Source organism: Rhamphochromis longiceps, linkage group LG22 (assembly GCF_057381845.1).
Source record: "Rhamphochromis longiceps isolate RC_006_pf linkage group LG22, R_longiceps_female_GT1.1, whole genome shotgun sequence".
Lineage (NCBI taxonomy): Eukaryota > Metazoa > Chordata > Actinopteri > Cichliformes > Cichlidae > Rhamphochromis > Rhamphochromis longiceps.
Window position 1 is genome coordinate 21,486,855 of NC_140577.1, and position 24,420 is coordinate 21,511,274.

The 24,420-nt window shown below is 43.0% G+C and overlaps 1 protein-coding gene across 1 annotated transcript; it reads left to right on the top strand.

Moving 5' to 3' along the window:
• The first annotated feature begins 530 nt into the window (after positions 1-530).
• rftn1a (raftlin, lipid raft linker 1a) lies at positions 531-24,380 on the top strand. Its single transcript, XM_085395576.1, has 10 exons — positions 531-788; positions 7,099-7,250; positions 13,928-14,111; positions 17,300-17,408; positions 19,202-19,925; positions 20,010-20,213; positions 20,813-20,922; positions 21,086-21,189; positions 21,622-21,697; positions 22,015-24,380. Exons 2-10 carry the CDS (start codon positions 7,103-7,105, stop codon positions 22,459-22,461), a joined length of 2,106 nt encoding a protein of 701 aa, XP_085251702.1. The 5' UTR covers positions 531-788; positions 7,099-7,102; the 3' UTR covers positions 22,462-24,380.
• Positions 24,381-24,420: the final 40 nt, after the last annotated feature.

A 24,420-nucleotide genomic window follows, 5' to 3' on the forward strand; every position in this document is an offset into this window, starting at 1 on the left:
GTTGCAGCTGCTGCTCCCAGGCCTCATAAGCCTGTCTGTGGCTGCTAGTTTTCAGTCAGGGTTGGATTGCCTGTCTTTCCCTGGCAACAAGCCCATCATCTCCTGGTCACAGTTTTTTGTTTTTGTCACAGTCTGGTGGTGTGACAGGGTTCCCCAGGGTGCTCTGTTCAGCCCTGTGGCCACCCACCAAACCGCACCCACCCCCCTCAGTCAGACGTTTCTGAATTATGGATAAGTCTGGATTGCTTCTTATGAAATATGAATTTTAAAAGGGGGGTAGCCCTTGGAAAAACAAAAGTCTCAGAGCCTAATGACCCCAATAGTACCCAGAATGTGACTTGTGACTACTTATTGGAGCAAAAACATCTGTAAATTACCCTGGGGTAGTCATTGAGGTAACTTTTTTTTTCTCCCTCATCTAAAGGGGTGCATATTTCTCCTAAAGTGTTTCAGAGAATCCAAACCTAGAGCAGCGAGTGAGGAACAACAGGAAGGAGGAGAGAGGATGAGATAAACCGCCCTCTCCTTCACTCGTCTCCACCACACGCTGCTGCTGCAGGGAGGAAGAGGGACTTTATCGCTAGCCTGCAGTGAAGTCAGTTGTTTCTAAATGAAGGATTCGTGTTTTCTACCTATTGGAGCTGTCAGAGAGGAGAGTGAGTGCGTCTCATTCCAGCAGCAGTGACTGGAGCGCACACGGCAAAGAAGAGAGAGGAGAGGGAAGCGCGTAGACTGACTCAAGCGTGAGGAGGTTTCCAGTACACCGTAAGACCGGGACTTGCGTGATCGTGAGTAAAAACAACTATAGGGTTTTCTTTAATTTCTGTAAAGTAATGGGAGCAATGTATATATGATTCTTGGCGTTTGGAGTTTGCGCATTTTTTTTTAAAGTGCACATAATGTTTATATAACTTTTCTCACTGTTGAGTAACTTATCTTCTAGAGCGTACAGCTTTCAAAACAACTTAAAAGGCGGGGTTGCGTTTCCAAGAGTAAGAAATCCTTCTTTCTTTAGTTCTTTTTTTACTTTAGATTTGGGAGCCTTGCACTATAAAACACCGGTGACAGCTAGAGAAATGCTTTTGGTTTAGACGTTCAGACAGTCATTTGATTTGTGTGATGTTGTGTGCCATTTATATTCATGGCGGAACGAAATGAATAAGCCTTCTGCTCACTGTCACAGGTTGAAGTGAACTCAAGATATAGCGTGACGGAGTAAGCTAAATGTGCCGAGCGGAGATGGAAAAGCGCACGTGTGTGTGCGTGTGTGCGCGCGCGTCACATCGTGAAGGATTTGGTGCGTAAGCGCCCTGTCATGTATCATTTCCCGTTCACTAAACTACCGCCGTTAACGGGCTCCACCAGCCAGCCACGTGTTGTGTGTGTGTGGTTGGGGTTGAACACACCAGAGAGGGGGGGAGGGAAAGGAAAACCAGAAACATGTAATTTCAAGCTAGGCTGCGCTCACAAAATGCACGGGACAGCGATTAGTTACACGGGTATGTATGACTGCTCACTGTACAGCAACAGCGGTGACTGACACCCAGTTTATCATACTGGCCGTGCTAAGAGCTGCCTGATGTTCTCTGTGTCACCAGTTATTCTCGCTCCTCTGATATCCAGTCTAATAGGCCCGTGTATGATGGATTCAGGAACCTCGGGGCTTAGTAAATTGATGCTCCAGTCTAAGCCATCTTCCTTTGTTCATAAACTGTGCTTTAAAAAAAGAAAAGAAAAGAAAAATAGGCTGTGCGAGAAGCTGTGAGACAGACCAATACATCAATGTCATAATTTGTTTTTATCCTCCCAGTGCATCCTCATTAAAACACCGTTTGAGGTGACTACTTTGTTGCTTAGGGGGAGTCACACTTCGCTCCTAGCAACTTGACATGCTCCCTCTCTGCTCCCTGCCTGTCTTTTATCACTCTCTCTGTCTCCTTTTGCCTCATTGTATTTTTTCCCCTTCTCTTTCCTGATGATCAGCGTCCATCATGCTTGAATAGGATCTGAGTGGAGCTCCCCACCCAGTGGGAGGTGAGCTGTCGCCCCAGGGCTTAGTCTGTCACCTCTAATTTTGAAATTCAGTGAAATACTGTGCAAACGCATGTATGTAAGATAGCTAAAATAAGCATGCAGTTTTCATTATAGTGCCTTGATTTACTGTTAAACAACTGCGTAAACTGCGTGACTTAAATCAGAGTTCCAAACTATTTTGGGAGCCAAGCCAACTTTATTTATAAAGCGTTTTAAAAACAGTAACCACTGACCAAAGTACTGAACAATGGACTTAAAATATGTCATATAAAATAGAAAAATAATATTTGAAACATATTTTATATAAAATATATATAAATTCAACAAATACATAGATTTTAAAGGGGAATAAGATAAACTAATAACAAAACTCTGCATGTACACTAACCTATTTATAATGCCATCCACTCACAAATAGTGCAAATTGTGGCTTTTAAAGTTGGCCCATAAAGTAAAATAGAAGCTAGCAGTGACTGTTTTATTTGCCTCTTTGTAGCTATAAATCACTTTAGTGCAACAGATACACAAGATAACAAGCACTATAAGCTGCCTTTTGCAGCAAGCATAAGCAAACACTCTTCTTTAACTTCTGGTAACAAGCATGGTACAATTTCAAGCCCCTGTTATATTTTTACTATCCCAGAAACTGTAAATTAGACTACTGTAATCATTTGGTTTAAATAAGCATGTGGTTTTCATTAGAATTTGGTTAGTATTTCATTATGCTAGCAAATAGCGAAGAGATATTAATGTTATTACTCTGATAATAATATACTTAAAGTCACAGTTTAGAGTAATCCTTGCTTATTTTACGCTGGCCCAGAGTGCATCTCTCCCTCTTCTTTTAAGTCAGTTTTCTTGTGATTGGCTGCCCCTCATAAGCAGAAGATTTGAATGGCTGGTGGTTGGGGATCACATCCAGAGCTGTGCACCTGAGATGACCATATAAGGTGTGTCTGCTCTGTCTGACAGCATAAAGAGCTAAGAGAGAGAAACCTGTCTGAATCTGAGCCTTACCAGCAGTCAGAGGACTGACCTTTTAGTTCAGATGATTTACTTGTAAATATGCTGATCCATGTTTCTGTGTATGATGGAAACATCTCTATTTTTGTAGCAGCACATACTGGAATATATTGCAGCCAAGCGCTGACATTCTCCATTGCTTTTAAATAATTGGCAACTTGCCCTGATCAGTCAACACACACACACAGACACACACACACATAGACACACACACACGCACACAGGTAGGATTTCCTCTTTTGTTCTATTGTATTTTTGGGAAGATGTCAAATGTCAGTAAATGATTTTAGGGTGTATTTGTGTATAAGGTTGTTTAAAAAAAACTCCTACACATTCAAGAAGTGTCACATTTATATGCATCTGTTTTGTTTTTTAGTTTATTTATTTTTATTTAGTTTATTAAACAATAAAACGCTAAAACAAGAGTTCATTTAGTCATGTAGATATGTCAAGATGTTCAAAATGAACTTCAGTATGGGAGGTTCATCAAAATGGGGAAGAAAGGCAATTTAAGTGACTTTGTATCTGGCATGGTTGTTGGTGCCAGATGGGCTAGTCTTGATCTGATGAGATTGTTACACACGACCGTCTCTAGAGTTTACAGAGAATGGTCCAGAAAGAGAAAATATCCAGTGAGCAGCAGTTCCTTGGGGAAAAATGCCTCGTTGATGGGAGATTTCAGAGGACAATGGCCAGACTACTTTAAGCTGACAGGAAGGCAACAGTAACTCAGATATTCCCCCCTATTTACAAGCAGGTTATGCAGAAGAGCATCTCTGAACACACAACATATTAAACCTTGAAGCAGATGTGCAACAGCTGCAGAAGACCGCACCAGATGCCACTGTTTTCAGCTAAAGCGACTAATACAATAGATTATGAGGGGCCTAATGCAGGTATGCTATTGAGTTAGACCTAAAACAATAACAGTGTTCAGTATCAGACAGAAAATGCCAGTTTCAGCTTTTCACCATTGTGGTGACTCCCAAGTGGTTCTATCTGCATTTACTGTGAAATTCCCACAGCCTGCGTCCATCATTTAGCTCTCACTCTGCTGCCGATGAATATTGCTACTTGGAAATCGGGCATCCCACACCCCCACCCTCCCACCCCTTCCCGTGTGGCACAGGAGTTAGCAGAGCGGTGGCATAGTGCAGATGGATTATGCTCTCGCGTAAATCTGCTGTCATTTCAAAACTCTCTGTTACAAGAGATTCTCTAATGAGAAGCCCTCTGCTACTCCCTGTCTGTCTCCCTCTTCACTCTCCTCTCTCTCTTCTTCTCTCCTTTTATCTGTCTCCCTCTCCTGTCTCTACCCGTTTAATGGATGTTTTTTTGCTGTCAAGGCCTTTTCTTGCCTGTGTGTTTGCGCGACAGCAAGCGAGAGATTCTGTTTGAAGTCGACATGTAGAGAAAAAGGCCTCGCGTGTAGCGAAAAAGGCCTCAAGTCTTCAACTCAGACGAGTTTCTGTTGCACTACAACCTAGGTTTTTCATTTCAGTGTTGCGTCCAATTACAGATACAGAATACAACGAAAGGGATAATGAGGTGTCGAATAAATAGAATAGAGCAGTTGGCCAGTCAGGACCAAGACCAATCACAATTTATTTAAGAACAACTAAATCAGCTGTTACTATCAAAACGGTAAGTGTGTTATCCCAAGTGGTGATGGTTTCCCACTGTTGCATAGTGCCTTGTGAATGGAGTGAGACTTTGAATGGATGTGATGTGTCTGAAGATTTTGCATGGAGTGGGGCAAAACTTGGAATCGGATGATGAGCAGATCCAAGGGAAGTGATGGAAGACTGTTGTCTTTCTATATGATTGTACTCCCCATCTTTCCTCCTCCCTCCTAAATTTGATCCTACCATCTACTCCCAAACCTAAATCCCTATTCCCTAACCAGCCAGGATGAAGTCTGCTAAACATCCCCACATTACCCTACCTTTACCCCCGTCAGCAGACAGAGTGTATTAAAGTAGAGCCCAGGAGGGAAAATATTTAGGAGTGGATGTACATGCTGTAACTCAGTCATAACTCGGGGCCTACTCGACTGTCTGTTTGCCTGTCTGGAGACACTGTAATACTTTTACGGGACTTAGTAGGCTCTGCAGGGGAGAAGACTCGTGAGACAACAGACAAAGGGAATGGATGGCTAGAGGACAGGGGGTGTGGAAGGGCACACTGTAATGTTATATTGTAAAGACAGAAAGGATTAGAAGTGGCACATGGCAATAGATGCGGCAAAGGTTTAGTTTATTGGAATTCCCATCAGCTAAAGCACAGCAGTATCTATTCTTCCTGGGGTCCACACGGTGATATGAGGGACACAGTGAGAAGCGAGGTCGGGCAAGGTGAGGACTGAAATGGCATGACTGGAGAGATGTTAAGAAAAGAAATGTGGTTGGATGAAGCAAATGTAGAGGTCAGAACTGGTGACAAGAAAGAGGATGTTGCAAGACTGGCAATCAGACGGACACAAAAAGCAAGAATGAGAAAAATGAAGAGTTTACTGTAAGGATAATCAAGGCCATTGTGCCAGCAGTGTGCACGGAGTGGCCCTAATCAAAGGTGGTGGACAGAAGACGTAAGAGCGAGCGTTCTGCAAATTAAGAACAGGAGACAGCGAAGATCTAATGGTTTATGGGAGTTTAAGAAGGGTCAAGAGGAAAAGGGAGACAATCTGATAAGATATGCTGTTGACTCTCTCCTTGTCCTTCCCCCAAAGCATCATCCCTCCATCTCTCCTCATTTGTCCTCATTATGAAGCAGCATGTTCTATTGAAAGAATGATGAGTTTTAATTATGTTCTCTTTGCAAAATTTATTATAACGGAGTGTACTCTTTTAAGACAGATGACCTACAAAAATATAACAAAGCTGCTTCCCTTTTTATTTTTTGCAACTTTTTAACCTTTCAAAAATGCATGTACAATACGATAAAAACTGTAAGTCACCCAAACCCACATAACGCACACACACATAGACACGCACATGCATGCATGCGCAAACCAGGCTTAATGTAGTCTGTTGGGATCGTTAGCCGAGTTAATGTCCATGCACTTGGCCCACTGGGAGCGTCTGTGTCATTCTCCATGCTCCCTGAACAGATATGGCGATACAGATATAGACCTGGCCCTGGGGAACACATATACACGCTCACAAGAACACACTCGCACCCATAGATATGCAGATGCCTCATCTTGTGACTCTTACGGGCCGTGGTAGACGGGAATATTAAGTTTATCTGTGGAGATGTTTGGAGAGTGCCAACCCTGTCACATCTGATTAGCTTGATTTTGGCCACGCCCCCCAGTCTCTTGTCATTTAGCCCCTTTCTCTGCCCCCCTCTTTTTGTAATTCTACTTTCTGTTCCCAATTATTTATAGCATTTTCCAGAGAAATTTCAAGCCATACACCGAGCTGTTTTTCCAATCACCTGTTCTCAAGGCAATCTGGTGTCCTTACATCATTTTTTTTTTTACATTTATTAAAAGAACACGGATTTCTTTGTGCTTCAAGGCAAGCTTTGGATCAACATATAAATTGGTTAGCTGTACAACATGCCTAATACCTTGGTTGCCCTCTCCTCTCCTCTTTCTATCTAGTCTCGTGTCGCTCTGCTTGACAGGGCAGGAAATCAGTCTCATTTCTCCTTTAATTCGTTCTGATCAAACATGTCGCTCTCAATCAGCCCTATTTGATTAGGAGATGCCCGTATCACACCCCACCAAACAGGTAATGGCTGACGCTCTCATATTTCAGTGCGCTACAGCAGCACACGTGTCTGTGTGAGGTATGAACGTGCAAACCTTAGATACACACATTACCTCCCCCCCAAAAAATGGATTTAGGTTTGTGTGTGACTATCACACACTTTATTGGAAGTGCTAATGCATTTTGTATATTTAGAAACTCAATCGATTCCATGTCTCCCACTCAAGTCTTTGTTCCATGCTTCTCTGTTTTTTTTTTTTTTTCTTATCATCGCAGATCTTTTGAACAAGCTTTCTAATCTCACCCATCTCCTCTCCTCACACAGAGATATGGGGTGTAGGCTCCCAAAGTTGCGCAAGACCGAAGAGAGGCACAGCCCAGGAAACATTTACTCCACCCTCCGACGTCCTCAGGTGGAGACCAAAGTAGGAGTGGCCTACACCTACCACTTCCTGGATTTCCTGTTGGGAAAAGAAGGTATGAAGTGCAGCTCCACGTCCTGTCAGTCATCTCTGTTTAACAGACAGAAACATATCCCCATTTATGTGTACAGGTGTTTTCTTTGTTCTTCTTGAGAGCTCAAGCTGGCCCTGCCTAATCTCGCTGAAACACATACGGCAAGATCGCTGGTCACATCAGCTGTGTGGAGCTTTTTATCAGCATCCTTCAGCTCATTATATTAGTTATACGACCTATGCCTTTACGGTTTTGATGCCATCCTGTTTTCTACGGTGAAAAAAAAGCTCTGACAACCTGACTATGAGCTCCTGCCAAGTGCCAAACTGACGTTAAAGCGAGTGAGTGAGTAGCTGGCAAACATAGGTGTGTAATTAGCAGCTAAAATAGCCAAATACAGTCCACGGTTACTAGAGGCCAAAACTGAAGGAAGGAAGAGCTGCAGGATACTTGACTCAGTTTTCCAGCTAACCAGTAACAAAAGTTAAAACAGATGATGAGAGTTATTCCTTCTTAAGTGCCAGAACCATAAATAAGAAACTAAGTCATCACCCATTAGCAGTATCATCTGTCTGTTCCATATTGTTTCAGCTTAGTCTAATAGCTATTGGCTTTAACAAGAGCTCTCTCAGTATTTGTTTCCTTTGTAACCGATAGATCGGTTTTATAATTGATTCTTGGCAGAGCGAATCTAAAGATGCCTTTACAAATTTTAGTTCCCGAATCCTTCTGCTTGCTAACAATCGTTATGACAGCAATGAATGAGTGACTGACTAAATGAATGACTGATAGAGATTTCAGACGCAGCTCAAATAAGAAGAATAAATCTTGGCCCTGATATGCAGCAGGCAAGCTTCATTTAGATCTGATTCCTGTTTGTCCCAGTTCCAGTCTGGAGGAGGCTCCGAGGAATGTGCCTTCACATTTGGCCATTCCAAAGTGATTCGGAGGAATTCTTTAAACTGAGCCTGGTTGTTTGCTGTAGTTTGCTGTTTTATGTCGAACTCTCCTTTGCTTTGTCATCCTGAACTCTGGTTACAGATTTGTGCGCACGCATGTGTGTGTGTACTACTCGTAAAATAGCCACAGTAGCTATTCTAACTTTAAACAGTCAAGTGAAATGTTTAGGTCAGCAGCTCTTGTCTTTTTTTTCCTACATTAAGTATCTTGAGGGAAGAAAGTGGCTTATAAGTTGAAGTTGTTTCTGTGTGCAGCTCCTGTTGCAGTGAGTTCAAAGCCTCTAATTCTGAGATTCAGCTGTTATTGTGCTGCAGCAGTGCCCTCTAACATCCCTTTGCTGCTCCCTCTCACAGTGACAGTGTAGTAAAGCTGACGAGTGTGCGCGACATGCCGCCTTTGGAAATGCGCGTTTTTGTTTGCACCGTTTTGCAAATATGAACAATTGTGTGTATGATAATGCGTGGGCGTGTATGCTGACTGCGTCTTTAGAACATTTGATGAGAATCCTCAAGAGGCATTTGGTTTCTAAAAATACTAATTCTGCCATTATGCCGGTGTGGTCTGTGGAGAGAAGGCGTGAGGGGAAAAATAGGGGTGTGAAGGAGAAACCGTTGCGTCGAAGCCTCTTTGCCTTATGGCTTAATGTTTCTAAGACCCTCTGCTGTGCACTTCATCACCTGACAAGGAGAAGCAGGTGCGAGCAGCTCACCGAAATCCTTTTTCTGTTCGAGTTTCAAATGCAACAGTGTAACAGACAGCAGGCACAAAGCCACAGCCAAGTGGCACTGGTCCGGTTGCCAGTCGGCTTCGTTTTCAGCCAGCCCTGTTATGTTTGGCAAGTGGGTTAGGCTCTAGTGTTGGCAGAGAGAAATATGGCAACCCCAAATGGTGGTGACCAAAACAGACAATAGACATGAGGATTGCTTGTCTTCCTTGTTGCTGAAGGCGGTAGCAGATAAATTGTCTAATCACATGTGCCGCAGCATACACACATATAGATACAGGAGGACCACACACACTCTTACACGGTGATCATATAAGCATCCACGGTGCTACATTCACACACAAAAAAACACTTCATAGCACTTAGTCAACAGAGTTAGTGTTATCTTTCAACAGACAGGCAGGTCATTTATATGGTAAACTCACTGACGCCACCTGAGCTGCTTAAGATTGGTAGACTATTTTAGGATAAACACAGCTACTATGAATTGATTGTGTGTGTGTGTGTGTGTGTGTGTGTGTGTGTGTGTGTGTGTGTGTGTGTGTGTGTGTGTGTGTGTGTGTGTGTGTGTGTGTCTGTGAGAGTGTATATGCCGGCCCCTCTCTCTCCATTTGTGATAGAGAGACCAAGAGAATTGAAGGATTCCTGGAGGATTATCTGATTGTTTGTGGAGATTGAGAGACCTCATTCCCAGCAAAGGGATTTATTTGTATTTGTGTGTGTGCGCGTGTATGTGTTTGTGTGTATGTAGGAGGCAGATAGAGGAATCTGTATGTCAGCCTGTGTCATTGAGGAAACCCACGGTCAAATGCGTGCTTTAATTCAATTTGGCTTCCATTAATAGTATTATTTCCCTGCCAGCGTGACTTGATGACTCCTCCACAGTAACGAAAAACAAATATTTTCCCCGGTGCCGCTGTGAAATATGGGAGACTGGATGGCTGTTTATTAAACTAAGTTGTGTTCTCGGGAAGAGGAACTTAATGTTCAGAGTGAGGAGGAACACAGTGTGATTTCTAACTTGACCTTTGACCGCTGAGTGATGAAACTCACCAGAAACAATGTTGCTGATGATACAGTGTCAGCCTTTGTTTTCTGAGCTCTCGCAGTGGTTGAGCTAAAAAAGAAAAATATTATTTGTTTTCCATGTGACTAAGCCCAGCTCCGGGTCACGGCAACCCTGTGATTAATCCAAGGAGGATGAGGAGAAATATGTTCAACATTTCGGGCATTTGCCCTGCGGTTCACACATGGCCATTTATTTGGTTTGTCAAGGCGCGTCTCGTCACGTGACTCCATTCTAATGTCTCCTTCTATTCAGCGGTCTTATTACTCTCTAATCACCGGTCTGCTGTAGCTTGACAGATCGTCTTGGCTTGGCGAAAGGTACGATGATCTTCATTATCGCTGCTGTAACACTGATCGGTTACCTCGACATTGTCAGCGTGAATGTATGAAATCTAACAGCCAGGTGTGGCATTTAAACCCGGCCGGCTTTGGTGTGGAAGATCTGCTCAGTAATGAACAGAAGAAATGGAAAAGAATGGAAAACCAGGTAGAAAAGAGTGGAGAGTGCAGTCATGGTGGTTTATTAGAGAACAGAGGACAAAAAAAAAGAAGAGTTGTGGTGAATGCTCGCTGGGTCTGGTGCGGGGAGGGGAACGAGCAGCTTGTGAGTGAGGAGAGAGGAGAAGTCGAGAGAGAGAGAGCTAGAGGTGTGAGAACGAGTGAGCGGGAGCCAGGACTCTGCCGACGTGTGAGGAAGGAAGTTAGGTGTGATGCTGTGTGACTAACGCTGGTCTCTGGAGCAGACAGCGAGGAGCTGAACTCTGCTGATGACTTTCTGCTGCCCTGCAGAGATGGAGACCCACTCGGCTCATTAAAACTTACAACATGTGTCTAATGCTCAGCTCTGTGTGTGTCCCTGTGTGTGTGTGTGTGTGTAGCTGGAGCTGTTTGCGGTGCTTTTGCATACCTGTGGGCAAGTTTATTTTCGAGCAGAGTTATGCGCACAGTTTTTGCAATGGTTTTGCGTGTATAATTGAAGTATTTTTTGTGTACTTCACTCACACCACAACGTTATGGCGGATTTTTCCTTACATGGCCTTGCTATTAGAATATCTCATGTGATGCATTTGGCATGCCACAGATCCATCACTTGTGGCATCTGCACATTGCCTGACGCATTTTTTTTCAAGGTAAGCATATCAACATTTTTCAAAACGGAGAGCTTGTCAGCCTGACGTAGTTCAAATCATCCCATTTTTTTTTTTTGCAGTTTCAGTCTTATTGGCAAAAGGCCTTGAGAGAATGCCAGCAAAGATGGCAGAGAGATGCTATGTGTCAAAAGTGAGCCAGACTGGAATTCACAGCATCACAAGTACATGGGCACTGTATGTGCCTTAAGCGCCACACTGTGTTCTCACCACAGCAAAACCTTTTCTCTCTGGTTTGTACTTGTCAGCCATTTTTTGTGAACCCGACGCTTTCTCTGAGACATTTCTCATAAAGTGTGTGTACTGAGGACATCGTTCCTCCATTGTCAAAACTCAGATACTGACCGGCAACTCTCATAACTTGGAGCTACATTCCTCAAACGGCGGGGGAGCTCCAGGCTCCTGGAAGTTGATTATTTTATAGTCACTGTTTTGGCACATATTCTCGCCTAAAACCTCTGCAAGTCATTAGAAGGCTATTTAAATAAACGTGAACCTCCAGCAAGCAGGGGGATAAGCCTTGAGGGTGGCTGTAAGTAGTAATCCGCATGCATCGCCTAGCAGGCTTAGCGCAAGCGCTTTCTTCCTAACGCACGCACACACTCAGACAACAGAGGCAAAAAGATGGCCCGCACGCACACGCGCATTCGCTCGCACAGTGATGCTGTGGCACACATACACTGCAAAATATGCTTTACAGTCACACATTGAAATTCTGGGATTTGTACAAGGAATTAATAAGCCCTTTCAGGCAACTACAGGAAGGGGATGACTCTCACGCTCTACATGTAGCTTGTGAAATCATGGGTCAAAAAGTGAGACATTGCCTTTAGCCCAGTGTGGCAATGATGTGGTCAAAGCTGAGATAAAAAATAGAAGATCCACAGAACTGTCCCACAGTTGCTTCTTGTGCCCGTGAAACAATGTATCCTTGGATTAGTCTCTCTTTTAAGCAGTTGTAGTGTGTGGATGGACATTTTGATAAAAACACTCATACTTACTTAAATGTGCACTTTGCCCTCTTAGTTTCAAACCCCAAAAGTCACAGAAAAAAAGACAGTTTGATACTGATGCACCCATCAGACTCTTTCACCCTTCTGACACTAACCTCCCTGGCACCACAAAACTCCAGCCGGCTTTTCGGCCCTGAGCCGTTCCCATTCTGGAGCAGAATCGCATCCTCCCTTTTAAATCCCACAGTGGCAGACGGTATAAATGAAGTCGCTTCCCAGCCTAAAGCACTTGCAGAACACCCTAATAACTTTCTGTATTCCTGTCGGCATTAGCTGCGATGCCTCGCCTGCATCTCGTTGGTGGGTGAGTGCCAGCCGTGCAGGGCTAATGACTGCTAATGACTGTTTACGGTGACAGGATCGTTGTTATCCCCCCCCACACCACCACCACCCTACCCCAGTCTCCAGCTGTTATTATTATTATCACTGTACTGCTTTTGATAAGTCCCCACAGACACCCTTTTAAGTGTTTGCCTGATGAAAGGCTCTTGTGGTTCCAAGCATTTATGCCAAAATGATGTGATGGTTGGATTTTCTCTGGGAGTTTTTTTCCCCCTTTCTTTCTCCTATTGTTTCACTGAGATGGGAGTCAGGAGAATGTGTCCTCATGTGCTTGTATCCCTAACATACTTGCCAGCTTCTTGGGTGTCTGTATGTGTGTGTATGTGTGAACATGCCAGATGATGAGGAACAAATTGAAAATGAGATGGTTTGCACATTTTCTTTCCCTCTCTCTCTCCATGTGTGGATGTCTGTGTGTTTTGTGTGTGTGTCTAGTTAATTTATTCAGGTTATTTTCTCTTCTCCAGACCCATGCAAATGAGATTGAATGGGGAAGGATGACAAGCATTCAGGCACAAACAGACAGCCTCATCTCTCGCTCTCTTTCTCTGCTCTCCTCCTTCTCCAACCCAGCTCTGCTAACCGACTCGTTCTTTCTGTCTGCTGTTTTCTTTACTTGTCTTCTCTCTTTTTTTTATTCCCCTCCCTGCCGCCCTCCTCCCTCTCACACACCTGGCTTCGCTCAAACACCCAGCTATGTGCATGCTTCCTTAAAAGCCTGTAAACAGGCAGAGAGCCTTACTACAATGCACCGACCTCAAGAGGGTCGCTCTCACAAACATTGCGCTCTCCCTGGTGGATTTGCCTCCATACGATAAGCTCTGCTAACCATTTCCACTGAAGTAAACGGGTTTTCTTTCCATTGTGTTTGGTAATAAGAGAAGCAGCTCTGTGTTAGCGATTGCTGCTAATACCGTACGCCCAAACAGGCGATGTGATAGCATTGTCTGTCAAACCTTTTGATGTGTGTGTGTGTGTGTGTGTCTGTGTCGGGGGGAAAGATGTGTTAAACTCTCTGTTAATATGGGCGAATGTGGTTCCTAATAAGCACTTTCCAGCATCTGTCCATCCATAACAGTGTGTGTCCCTGCACACTTGTGTGTGTTTTCCAAAAGCCAGACTGTGCTGGTGACAGTGAGGACAGAGGCTAATAGTTCCGGTGTAATTAGTTTCAGATTTAGCATGAAGATGCCATGTGTTGTTGTTCAGTGTGAATTATCATAATGAAACATGCTCCATCTTTGTTCCTTCACACCCTTTGTCCCTTTGTCTCTTTCCCCACCTCTCTGTTTTTTTTTCTGCCCCCACCTCTTTGTTTCAGCTTTTATCCACTCCTATGTAATTCTCTGCCACCTTTTACAACCTGCTCCTTATTTCCCATTACCCTATCCTTGTATAACCTTGTTGTTCTCCCTTTCCTCTCACCCATTTTCCTCCCTCCAGAGGTGCCGGTGTCATCAGTCCTTTGTCTGTCCTCGGTCAGAGAGCTGCCGGTTCAAGTCAGGGAGCTCTACACACAGGGTTTTGTCCTGGTTGCCGTCCACCCTTTTGTTCACCCCTGCGGGCCCCGCCAAGCACACATCCAGCGCCAGCTCCACCGGGCCGTGCTGGTCCGAGAGACACCGAGGTAAACCTATTAAACATGCTTATGCCTATGAGCAACTGTACCCAGCTTTAGGGAAGAAATTGTAACCTGTAAGATTATTCACTCCAGATTGATTAAGATAATTAAGATGATTAATTTGCAGCCTCATTTAGGCACTCGTTTGAAGCTGCCAACCTATGTGACTTCATTGTTTTGACATGGAAGCCAATTGAGACTCATTATCACAAGCTTCCTCACCTGCTTTTTTTTTTTTAATTGCTGGTGAGTCAGCCACTTAAAATGGCTAACTTTAGCTCTGTATCCCAATTCTCTCACTCTTGACTATAAATGTAATATACTGTACTGAGACTAAATCGTGTAGGAGGAGGAATGCTCAGCCAGCCTAAAGCAGCACAACTAAGTAAGGGTTCAGTGTCATGTGATCCAGCCCCAATTTTAAGCTTTATCAAAAATGAAAGTTTGGGCCCTAATCTTAAAAGTAGATAGGGTGGCTGTCTTCAGAGTCCAAACTGATAACTGAAGGCTCTTCTTCTGGAAATTGAAAATATGCCTCTGCGCTCTGAGATTGAAGAGCTCTGTTGGGATACGATGGTACTATGAGGTCTATAAGATATGATGAGGCCTTATTATTGAGGAATATTGAACCAGACGTTTGGTACATTTCCCATGGTCTTCTATATGATCAAACTTCTTTGGACAAGAGTTTCCCGTACTGGCTGTTAGAAACAAAATAAGTTTAGGGCACTGCTGCATATTACTTTTCAGACCCAGAGGATAGATCAGTTTTATAGTTTGTGGAGTACTAAATTTTATGATGACTTCAGTTGCTCCCAGTAGAAGAATAATGGTTGGCTAGTCTGACCATAAGAGGTTTAAAATGTTTCTCCCATTTTGTGACTTACCTAAAAATCTGCCCGACTGAATTTAGAGAAACATTTATGTTTCAGGGATTCACTAAGGTTTAGCACTGTCATCAGTTCAGTTCAATTCATTTTTATTTATATAGCACCAAATCACAAAAACAGTTGCCTTAAGGTGCTTTATATTGTAGGGTAAAGACTCTACAATAACAGAGAAAAAAACCCAACAGCCAGATGACCCCCTATGAGCAAGCACTTGGTGGCAGCGGGAAAGAAAAATTCGCTTTTAACAGGAAGAAACCTCCAGCAGAACCAGGCTCAAGGAAGGGCAGCCATCTGCTGCGTCAGGTTGGGGATGATGGGAGAGAGAGGCCAAAAGACAAACAGTGAAAGAGAGCCAGAGTTTAATCATTACTGATGGAAAGAGAGGTGAGTGAGGAACACCTCAAGGGTTTTGTAGCCACAGCTTTCCCATCTAGTGGCCTTCAGATTCAAGGCACTTCTGCATTGGCTTCTATTTTTCTGACCTGGAAGTTATGTTCATGCTTTTTACTGTCTATGGCAGGGATATCAAGCTAATTTTACACTTTGAGCCACGTAGAGATCACTCTGATCTTAAGTGGGCCGGACCAGTGAAACTCCTCTTTCTGTCAGTGTGAAGAAGTTAAACTACACAAATTCACTCTCAAATATTGTAATATAAGAAAAAAAAAAGTTACATTTCAATTTTTTTTGATGACAGATTTTTTTTTCTTCACTGTGAAAATGTTATATTTCTATTGTAGTGGGGAAAAAATGGATATCTTCTGTCATAAATTTTTTTTTTACCCATTACTTGATTACTTTGGTGTAATATGAAGTGCCATGGCGGAGGTCTTTATCATTAAGAAAAGCTTTAAAGTGGTGAAAATACTGTTCACATTTTCCAAAGTCTTCAAGTGGGCTGGACTGGAGTCTTTGCCAGGGTGATTCTGGTCCTGGGACACCTCTGGTCTATGGTTAGCAGGCTAGCATGAGGAAGTGGTGCTAGCATAAAAACAATGGCGTGTCTCATGTTGGAACTAGCATGGCTACAGAGCTGCAGTCTATAAGCCCACCAGTATTTGAACAAAGAGGAAATTCTCTCTTTGGATATTGTTTTTAGATGGTGGTAGTTTATTGCATCCCATTTCTGTCACTATTTGTTTTTCCATTTTCAAAATATATGGATAGGATCTGATCCTTTTAACAGCTCATGCTCTCTCCAACAAGTCATCATCTTACTAGAACCTTTTTAAAATAATTATTTGAATAAAGATGTCTCATGTAGACAGGATCATTCCTTTGTCTTTTATTCAGAGAGCTTTGATTACATAGTTTGTAAACTCCCATTGGTTGTCATCTATACACCATGAAATTAAAGGCATTACTTTGTTTAGTCTGCAGTTTTTGGCTAGCCTTCTCTCTTCCTCTTGTGTGAATTCAAGCAATGGTTTACACACACACACACACACACACACACACACACACACACTCTGTAGTGTACCGACAGGTGCCAAGCTGCTCCTTTGATGCCCCTCCTGCCAAGTGGTCCTGCTGCTTCCTGGCACCTGTCACCGTGGAGATGGCTGATTGCATCATCAGCACTCGCCAGAGGGGAACGGCACACTGAAAGAGAGAAACCATCTCTCCATCCTTTCATCTGCTTTCTTCAGTGATGACCGTCCCCCACTTTTCCTTTGTCCTCGTCACCCCCCTTTCGTCCCCTTTACTCTGCCTTTTATCTCCCCATCACCACCATCCCCTTTCATCAAAAACCCTAAAAATGAAAGGGAAAAAAAATATGACAGATCTACTGTTTCAAATCTAGCTGAGAATGTCGCTCACGCCTCAGAGCGCAAGATATTACCACGGCCTTCCCACTGACCTCAATCCAAATCTGAAGAGGCGTATCTGAATACTCCTTTTATGATGGTGTCTTGCAGCGGGAGCAGAAGGAAATTCAGTCCTTCTTCTGTCTAATAAGTCTTTTGTGGTTTTGATGAATGTGTGTTCTCCTAAAATGGAAAATTCTCCCTGTATCAGATTTGACATTATGTTTCTGCTGCAATCATTTTGAGCCAATGAGTGCTTGTGAACAGGAGCACATCTGCCAGATACTATATAGCTGTGGCTCCTTTAGACTAATGCTACTATGTAATGCTACTTTGTCATGCTGTGGCTATAATGACCAGGACATAAAAAACTAAATGAGACCGTCTAGCACAATGTCATTAGAGAGCCAGCGTATTCTGGCATTTTCTACTTCACAAGAGCAGAATTTAGCTAAAGTATACATTTCTCACCTTAAATTTATTTCTCACCCTTTAGTTCAGAGAAAAGCCAACTGAGATGGGCAAGAAATCGTCTGGAGACGGATGTCTGTGTGGCTGGTCATCAGGCCGCTGACCCAGAAGTCATCCAGAGCTACGTCAAGAGGGTGAGTTCAATTGCAAGTGTAGGCAGCTCAAGCTTCACTGTGTCATATAGATGTAAAATAGTATGTCACTTTCATCACCTTGTATACCCAAAACATCATCCAGTGTTACTTTATTGAAGCCGCATGTGCAGAATGCTGGTCCTCATGTTTCTACAAGTATTTGGAGGAAAGGCCTTGTTGTGAAAAATGCACACAGGTTGTTTCCTGCTTGGTCAGAAGAAGACAGGAAGACATTAAGTATATTTAAAATTCTTCTTCTTTCATGGTTGCCTTACCATACTTACCCTCCTCGCTCACTGTCTCCATACCTGTTGCACTGTTTCTCTGTGTGTTTGTGTGTTTCACGTTGGCACAGCACAACTGTGACGGTAAAGGAAATATTACCCTGCTCATATGGCCACAGGCAACTGCCTATAATTGCCTGTCTGTGCCATATGGTAGCTCTGCCTTTGGTACTAGCATGCAGATCGTCTTCATTTCAAATGGGGCTTTTCCATTTTAAAATCTTGCAAATTCACCTGGCTGAAGAGATTTTAACAACGCGTTGTGACAGGAGCTGAACAAAAACCCAAGCCCAGATGTCATACGTAGGACCCAAGAGGGAGTTTAAAAAAAAAAAAGATGGAAGAGAAGAAATCAGCAAAAGACACTGGATTTTGACTAGTTTCCAATTACACTGTTTGCTAAACCCGTAACAAGGAAACCAAAGGAGAAGGAACATAACGAAGAGAGTGTCATTGTAAACTACAGAAAGAAGTAAGCCCCAAAGATGGCATGCCAACACAGAGCCTCATGGTTGGCATTTATCAGCTGTTAAACTCACTTTTAGTCTTTCTGCTCATGAATTCTCCAACAGTTCTACATTGGGAAATGAAAATGTGCACTATTGAATAGATTGGCATTTGAACACCCAGAGAGCACAAAGGAAAACCTGATTGGATGGAAATGCACATCACTGAGTATAATATGATAGGCTTCGGCAGCGTGACATGAATAACCAATCAGATCACAAGCTGCCAGAGAGAGTTCGAGATAAGAACCCAGGAGCTGCATCGAGCAGGCAGACTGATGGAATATATATATATGTGTGTGTGTGTGTGTGTGTGTGTGTGTGTGTGTGTGTGTGTGTGTGTGTGTGTGTGTGTGTGTGTGTGTGTGTGTGTGTGTGTGTGTGTGTGTTCAGTTTTGAAATTTTATACTTTTTTTTTCTCGCCCCACTAGGGTACCCACTCTGTCTCCCTCTGGACATACTCATCAGATAAATCTGTGTGTAAACTTTGCGCGTGTGTTGGTAATAGCGAGTGTTTTTAAAAATGTGATATGCATGTATGGACGAGTGAAGTGTCAAAAGTAGCGGGTAATAGGGGAAGATGTGTCTCATTATTGTTCAGTGTTAGTTTGCGATCTGATTTCTCTCCTGTCGAGTCTGTCTAAAACTGTCAGCCCAAATATCAGCTGACAATTAACCACCAGAGCTCCGTGGGAGGGAGCAGCATGCGCACACATACACAGACCCACACACAAACTCTGTCACACATGTACACACACGGGTGCGTTGAGATAATGAGGTCCTTTTGTCATTTGAATATTTGATCTTTGCAGATGATTAGGTAGGTTGTTATTTTGCAGAATATCTAGTCTGCGTATGTCAGCCTTTGTTTGTGTGTAGATGAGGCTTTGTTTGCCTATAGTAAAAAAAAAAAAAAAGACCAGTGAAAGACATCCTTTATATGTATGCATCGCTCAGCTTTGTTATAATAGAGCGTATGGGTGTGCATATATTGCCGTTGCAGATCCAGGATGTAGCAGAGCAAGGTGTGATGTTTGTGGGCTTTCTCCAGCAGCCGGGGGGAGGACCTTGCTTCTTAGGAAATTGGGATCCCGACGAGCTGTCGTCCTTACATTCAAGCCCTTCTCCCATACATCGACACCCCTTCAGTGCCAACACCAGCCCAACGGATCCTACAGAACCTCGTCAAAATGGTGCTGAAACTGATCGGTGCTCCTCTGAGTTAGATCATTGTGAGTTTAAATGTAATCCACAGGAGCACAGCACTTTGGGCCCAAGAGAACCAGACTTTAGCCCCGCCCCAGGAGAGTCTAGTGAACAAGTTCTTACCTCACAGATCAGCTTCAAAGAGTCAACGAATGAACCTCAAAATCACGTCAAACCTGGTTTAGACATAGTTCAAAGCTCTGCAGAGACCCAGGGGAACGGGCTAACTCCGACCCTTCCAGAAACAGTAGGTTCAACAAGGCCGCAGGAGCGTGGTGTACCAGGAGCTAAAGGACACTTGAGTGGATGCACAGAAAAACGTTTTAGCCTTCCAGACCAGAGAGAGAGACGTGGTTCAAGCTCAGACAGCTGGCTCAGCTCTCCAGAGCTGGATCGTAACAGTGAAAGAAAGTCTGCTCGTGCACGTGGGCAGAGCACAGTGACGACGCACAACAACAACCACATCAGGCTAAAGAGTTCCGAAGAAGACAAGGGGGCAACCTCGCCACTGGCGCAGGCCAGTAAGTACGCAGGATCCTGTTTGCTTGTTTACTCGTTGGGTTGTTTCTCCGTTTGTGAATTTTACCTGTTTGCATGTCCTGTAGGAATGCAGCTCTTTGCACTGTACAACCACACAGAAGAGCTGAACAGCTCTATGAGGTTCTACTCACTCAGGGTGCCACTGCAAGTGCAAAAGGAGGCAGGGCTAATCACAGGAGTTGATGCACACTGGCTCGACCACTTGACCCAGCATTTCAACAGCGGAGCACACCTCATTGATGGGTTTTTCCATCTCGGAGATGATAACGGTAAGTCCTGTAACCATAGCAATGCAACACCATTTTTTCATGTACTGTCATACGTAAAATAAAAGTTGACAGACCAAGGTTGTGCTTCCACTCCTTTCATGTCTTTAATTGATTGTTTTCACTTGTTTGATTTTAGTTTCAAAACTGAAAGTATGGAGTCATTTTGGCTTATTTTTATCCAATTCAGTAATTAATCTAAATGAATCCTTTCATACTATATGCTTGCATAGATTCATGGTGTGGAAAGCACCCATCTTTAACATAACCAATACAATAGCACAAACTCCTCACCCACTAAATCTATGACACTGCATTTCATGGATGCATGGATCTACAGCCTGAGCTCAGGCTGTAGATCCATGCTTCACTGTTGAGTAATGGATGATATGCATGGTGTTATGTGCAGAAAGTCCACGGCTTATGCCATAAGTCACTGTTCAGCCAGCCATGGAATAAGCAGGCTTAAGTCGAGTGGAACAGGGGATGAAAAATGAGAGATTGGAGAATAGAGATTTAGTTTTTAGTTCCTCTTTGAATCCCATTTATCCATTTGTGTTTATCTAACTCTTGTCTCCAATTTGTCCCCTTTTTCTCTCCAGCTAATGGGGTTTCATCTGTGGATAGCGTGTTCATCCTCCAGACCTCTGCTGAGGAAACTGCAAACACTTCTTATGATGCTATCGTAGTTGAGCAGTGGACAGTTGTTGACGTGAGGTTTTTCAGGCTTTTAAAGCTCTAGATAAAATGTGCTCTTTTGAGCAACCATTTTGGCCTTAAGCTTGTGCCATTACCTACCTGCTTGCATTTTGCATGCATATATGTATGACTGCATTCTTTATATGTGAGACATTAGCACTCTTTCCTCTGTCCAGGGTGTTATGGTGAAGACAGACTACATCCCACTGCTTCAGTCTTTAGCTCCGTATGGATGGAGACTGATGTGCGTGCTACCCACACCCATTGTCAAGACAAACAGGTACCCAAGAAAAAACACACAACTGTCCTACCATGCACCCAGATCCACTGAGTCAGTACGTGCTCTGAATCGTATCACCTAAACTCAGCAAGGACTACGCTTTGTAGACTGATTCTTTCTCCTAAGATGTTGCCTGCCTCATTGTTTTTAGGATTAGGACTGACAGCGTGGCTTAGATATGCAGGACAGATGGTCCAAGATCTGACAAATCTTGATCATATGCTCATCACAACATGAAACCGCTTTTGAAATCAGCCAGGGCTCGCGAGCAGTAACGCTGTCATTGAACTGCTGTTGTCTTGTAACCTGTCACTTTTACAAACTGCAGCATGCAGAAACTGGATTTCAGTAAATACAGTGGCGTGCAGGCTTCTCGCACTACAGCGTAGCGGGTTAACAGTAGTAAAAGTGCAGCTCTCTGTCTTTGTGCAGTGACGGGAGTTTGTCGACGAAGCAAATTCTTTTTCTTCAGAGACCCGTTTTGCAGCGCAAGAGAAAAGACTTCAAGGTTTGTCTCCCTTTCTTCTTCTTCAATCTTCGCAACAAACCTGTCACTCTTCTTCTGTTGTGCCTTTAGGGCACGTGACTTTATGTCACAGAAGGTGCCATTAAAAAGTCATGTTTCTAAATATGGGATGTACAGCGAATATATAAATCCACTCTGGAAAAGTCTAATAATAGGCAAATAGTTGGCCTAAAACTGTACAGGAAGAAGGCATCAATAAAAGAGGCTTTGTTGTACTTTGTCAGGTGTCTGGAGAGATAGAAAGAAGAAGACATGACACAAAGCACAAAACTGTCTCAAACGCATGTATTTGATTTCAGATGCTGAACCTCAGGGGTCGCAGCAAGGCAAAGAAAAGTGCTACTGGAGAATTACTAGAAGAGAGAGAAACCAGGTCCCCTTTGATAGAGACAGAGATGGACAGGTTAAGAAGAAACTCAAAAGAGGAGGAGGAGGAGGAGGAAGAGGAGGCGGGAGGAAGAGGGAAGAGCAGGGACAGCGGAAAGCACAAAAGAGCAGTCCTGCAGCAAGGTGGGGATAAAGGGGAAGAGGATGCACCACATCAAAAGGACTTCTTGTTCCTGTCGAAGAGCAGGGCTTCTCTTGAAGACCAGGAAGAGGAAACTGACATTGACAAGATCCCACTGCCCAAGCAGGAGAAGTCGGTAAGATGGACAGATTTCTATCAGGAAGCCAACGCAGGGCCCAAGGAGGCGGCGAGGGTGGAAGAGCGGATCAGACAACAGCTCTTTTCTGGTGTTTGTTGACATATTCGGCACAAAGCGGGCAAAGGGCACTAAAAGCTGGTTAGTCTATAAAAAAGCTTTTCAACTTTTTGTTGACTTGCATTTTTTTTAGTTCTTTGTGAACAAGCCCAGAAATAACCACTGTATTCATATTGCGTTCTGTTGCTAACGCTTCTATCTGCTCTGTTTAGGGCATTAACACAATGCCTTTTGAGGTCGTAGCTCCTGTAAATGGGAAAAGTGTTGTGCAGTCTTCTGCTTCGGGTTGGTGCTGCTATGTGTCTTTAAATGAAATGAGACTGTACAACCTAGAGTTAGCCTCCAGTCCAAGCCTTAAGTATTATTCTTTCACACTGTTGTATTTTACTACATTCTTGTAATAGGACTGAGAGTTTTGATTTCAATGGGCTCACTGTATTTTTATATGTATGAAAAAAAGTATAATTTAAGAGGAAAAACAAGTGCGTAGTACTGCATTACAGCCTGAATCGATCCGTTTGTGTTCGCTTATGCGACGGCGGAAGAGTAACAAGGATGCAGCTCAGTGATGTTGATGGTATTTAAATCATTTGATACGTTGTTTTGATTCCAGTTTGTGAGCGCTTAAATGTGTGTTTTTGCTCACGTATCTCGGTCACGATTGTTAATAATCTACCCTATTTTGAAGGATTTGTTTAGAATGAATAATAATAGCACATATATAATTATCAGATGGCTTAAATTCTCACAGGTGCAGGAAAAAGTTAGTTTTTTTTCCATATTTCTGTAACAACATGATCTAATATGTCATCAAATTTGTCTACTGTGAAAAGTAGAAAATATTATGTGACACTCTCTATTGAGGAAAGTGACCATTTACTGGTATGACTGGGCCACTGGTAAGCCATTATGGCCTAGATGCCACAAAAAAAGCTTCAAACGATAAGTCTACCAACACTAGGTTTCACATATCAGACGAGGTTCTTATCCTTCAATGGGGTGCTTTCAAAAAGACAATTTCTTTTAGTCTCATTGAGCTACAAATCTCACTTGTGCATGTGATCTTTAGTAAATTGCACCAGTGTTCTTGGAGAGCAGTGCTTTTCGCCTTACACTCCTCTGCAGCTCACCATTATTGTTCAGTGTTCTCCTGATGATAGACTTACAAACATTATCCAAGCAGTTAGCCTGGGTTTCTTTGGGGTTCGTACTCCTTTCTCTTTGTCAGCCACTCCTGGGGAGGGCAACACTAGTGGGTGGGTTTGCATCCTTTTTCAGGGTGGTAAGCGTAAACAATTGTTATTCTGAAATCCTTAGAAATTCCTTCCTTCCTTTGTACGTACGGCGACAAAGGGTAATTATTCACTTCCCTAAATGTGAGTTATGAAGAATAGACTTTGATAGTTCTATAAATAAAAACAGAGAGCACACACACAGTCAAGTTTTAGCTGATTAAAACTGGAAATTCTTAGGTTCAGATTTCACCTACCTTTGCCACACACAGACATACAATCATGGATCATTTTCCTCAATAACTAAATGAAGTTAATAAGTGAGCATCTTTTTTTTAAAATTTAATCAGTAGTTAGGACTTTTGTTAAAATCCGGTAACAGTTTGGATCTAATTTGTGCAGAAATATAGAAAAAACTAACGGTTTATAAACCTTTATCCTGCAACATTATCAGTATGAATCTCAGATAAACAGCAAGGGTCGGGATTTGAAGTGCACTGAAGTCTTGAGTTTTGTTTTTATTATTGTAATAAGGTGTTGGTTGCAATTTGTCAGAGGAAAAGATAACAAAGCCTGTGTTAAACAAATTAACTGTCTACAGGGCTAGAAACTACTAGAGGCTGTTGATTAATTTACTTTTTTTGTAATTTGGGTAAACTTGACCTTAGAAAATGTGTAATTTAAAAATCAGATATTTACGACTCATTTCCTGGACCACCTGTGTTGTGTATAAGTAGTGTAACATGTAGGTCTTCATATAAAAAAAAAA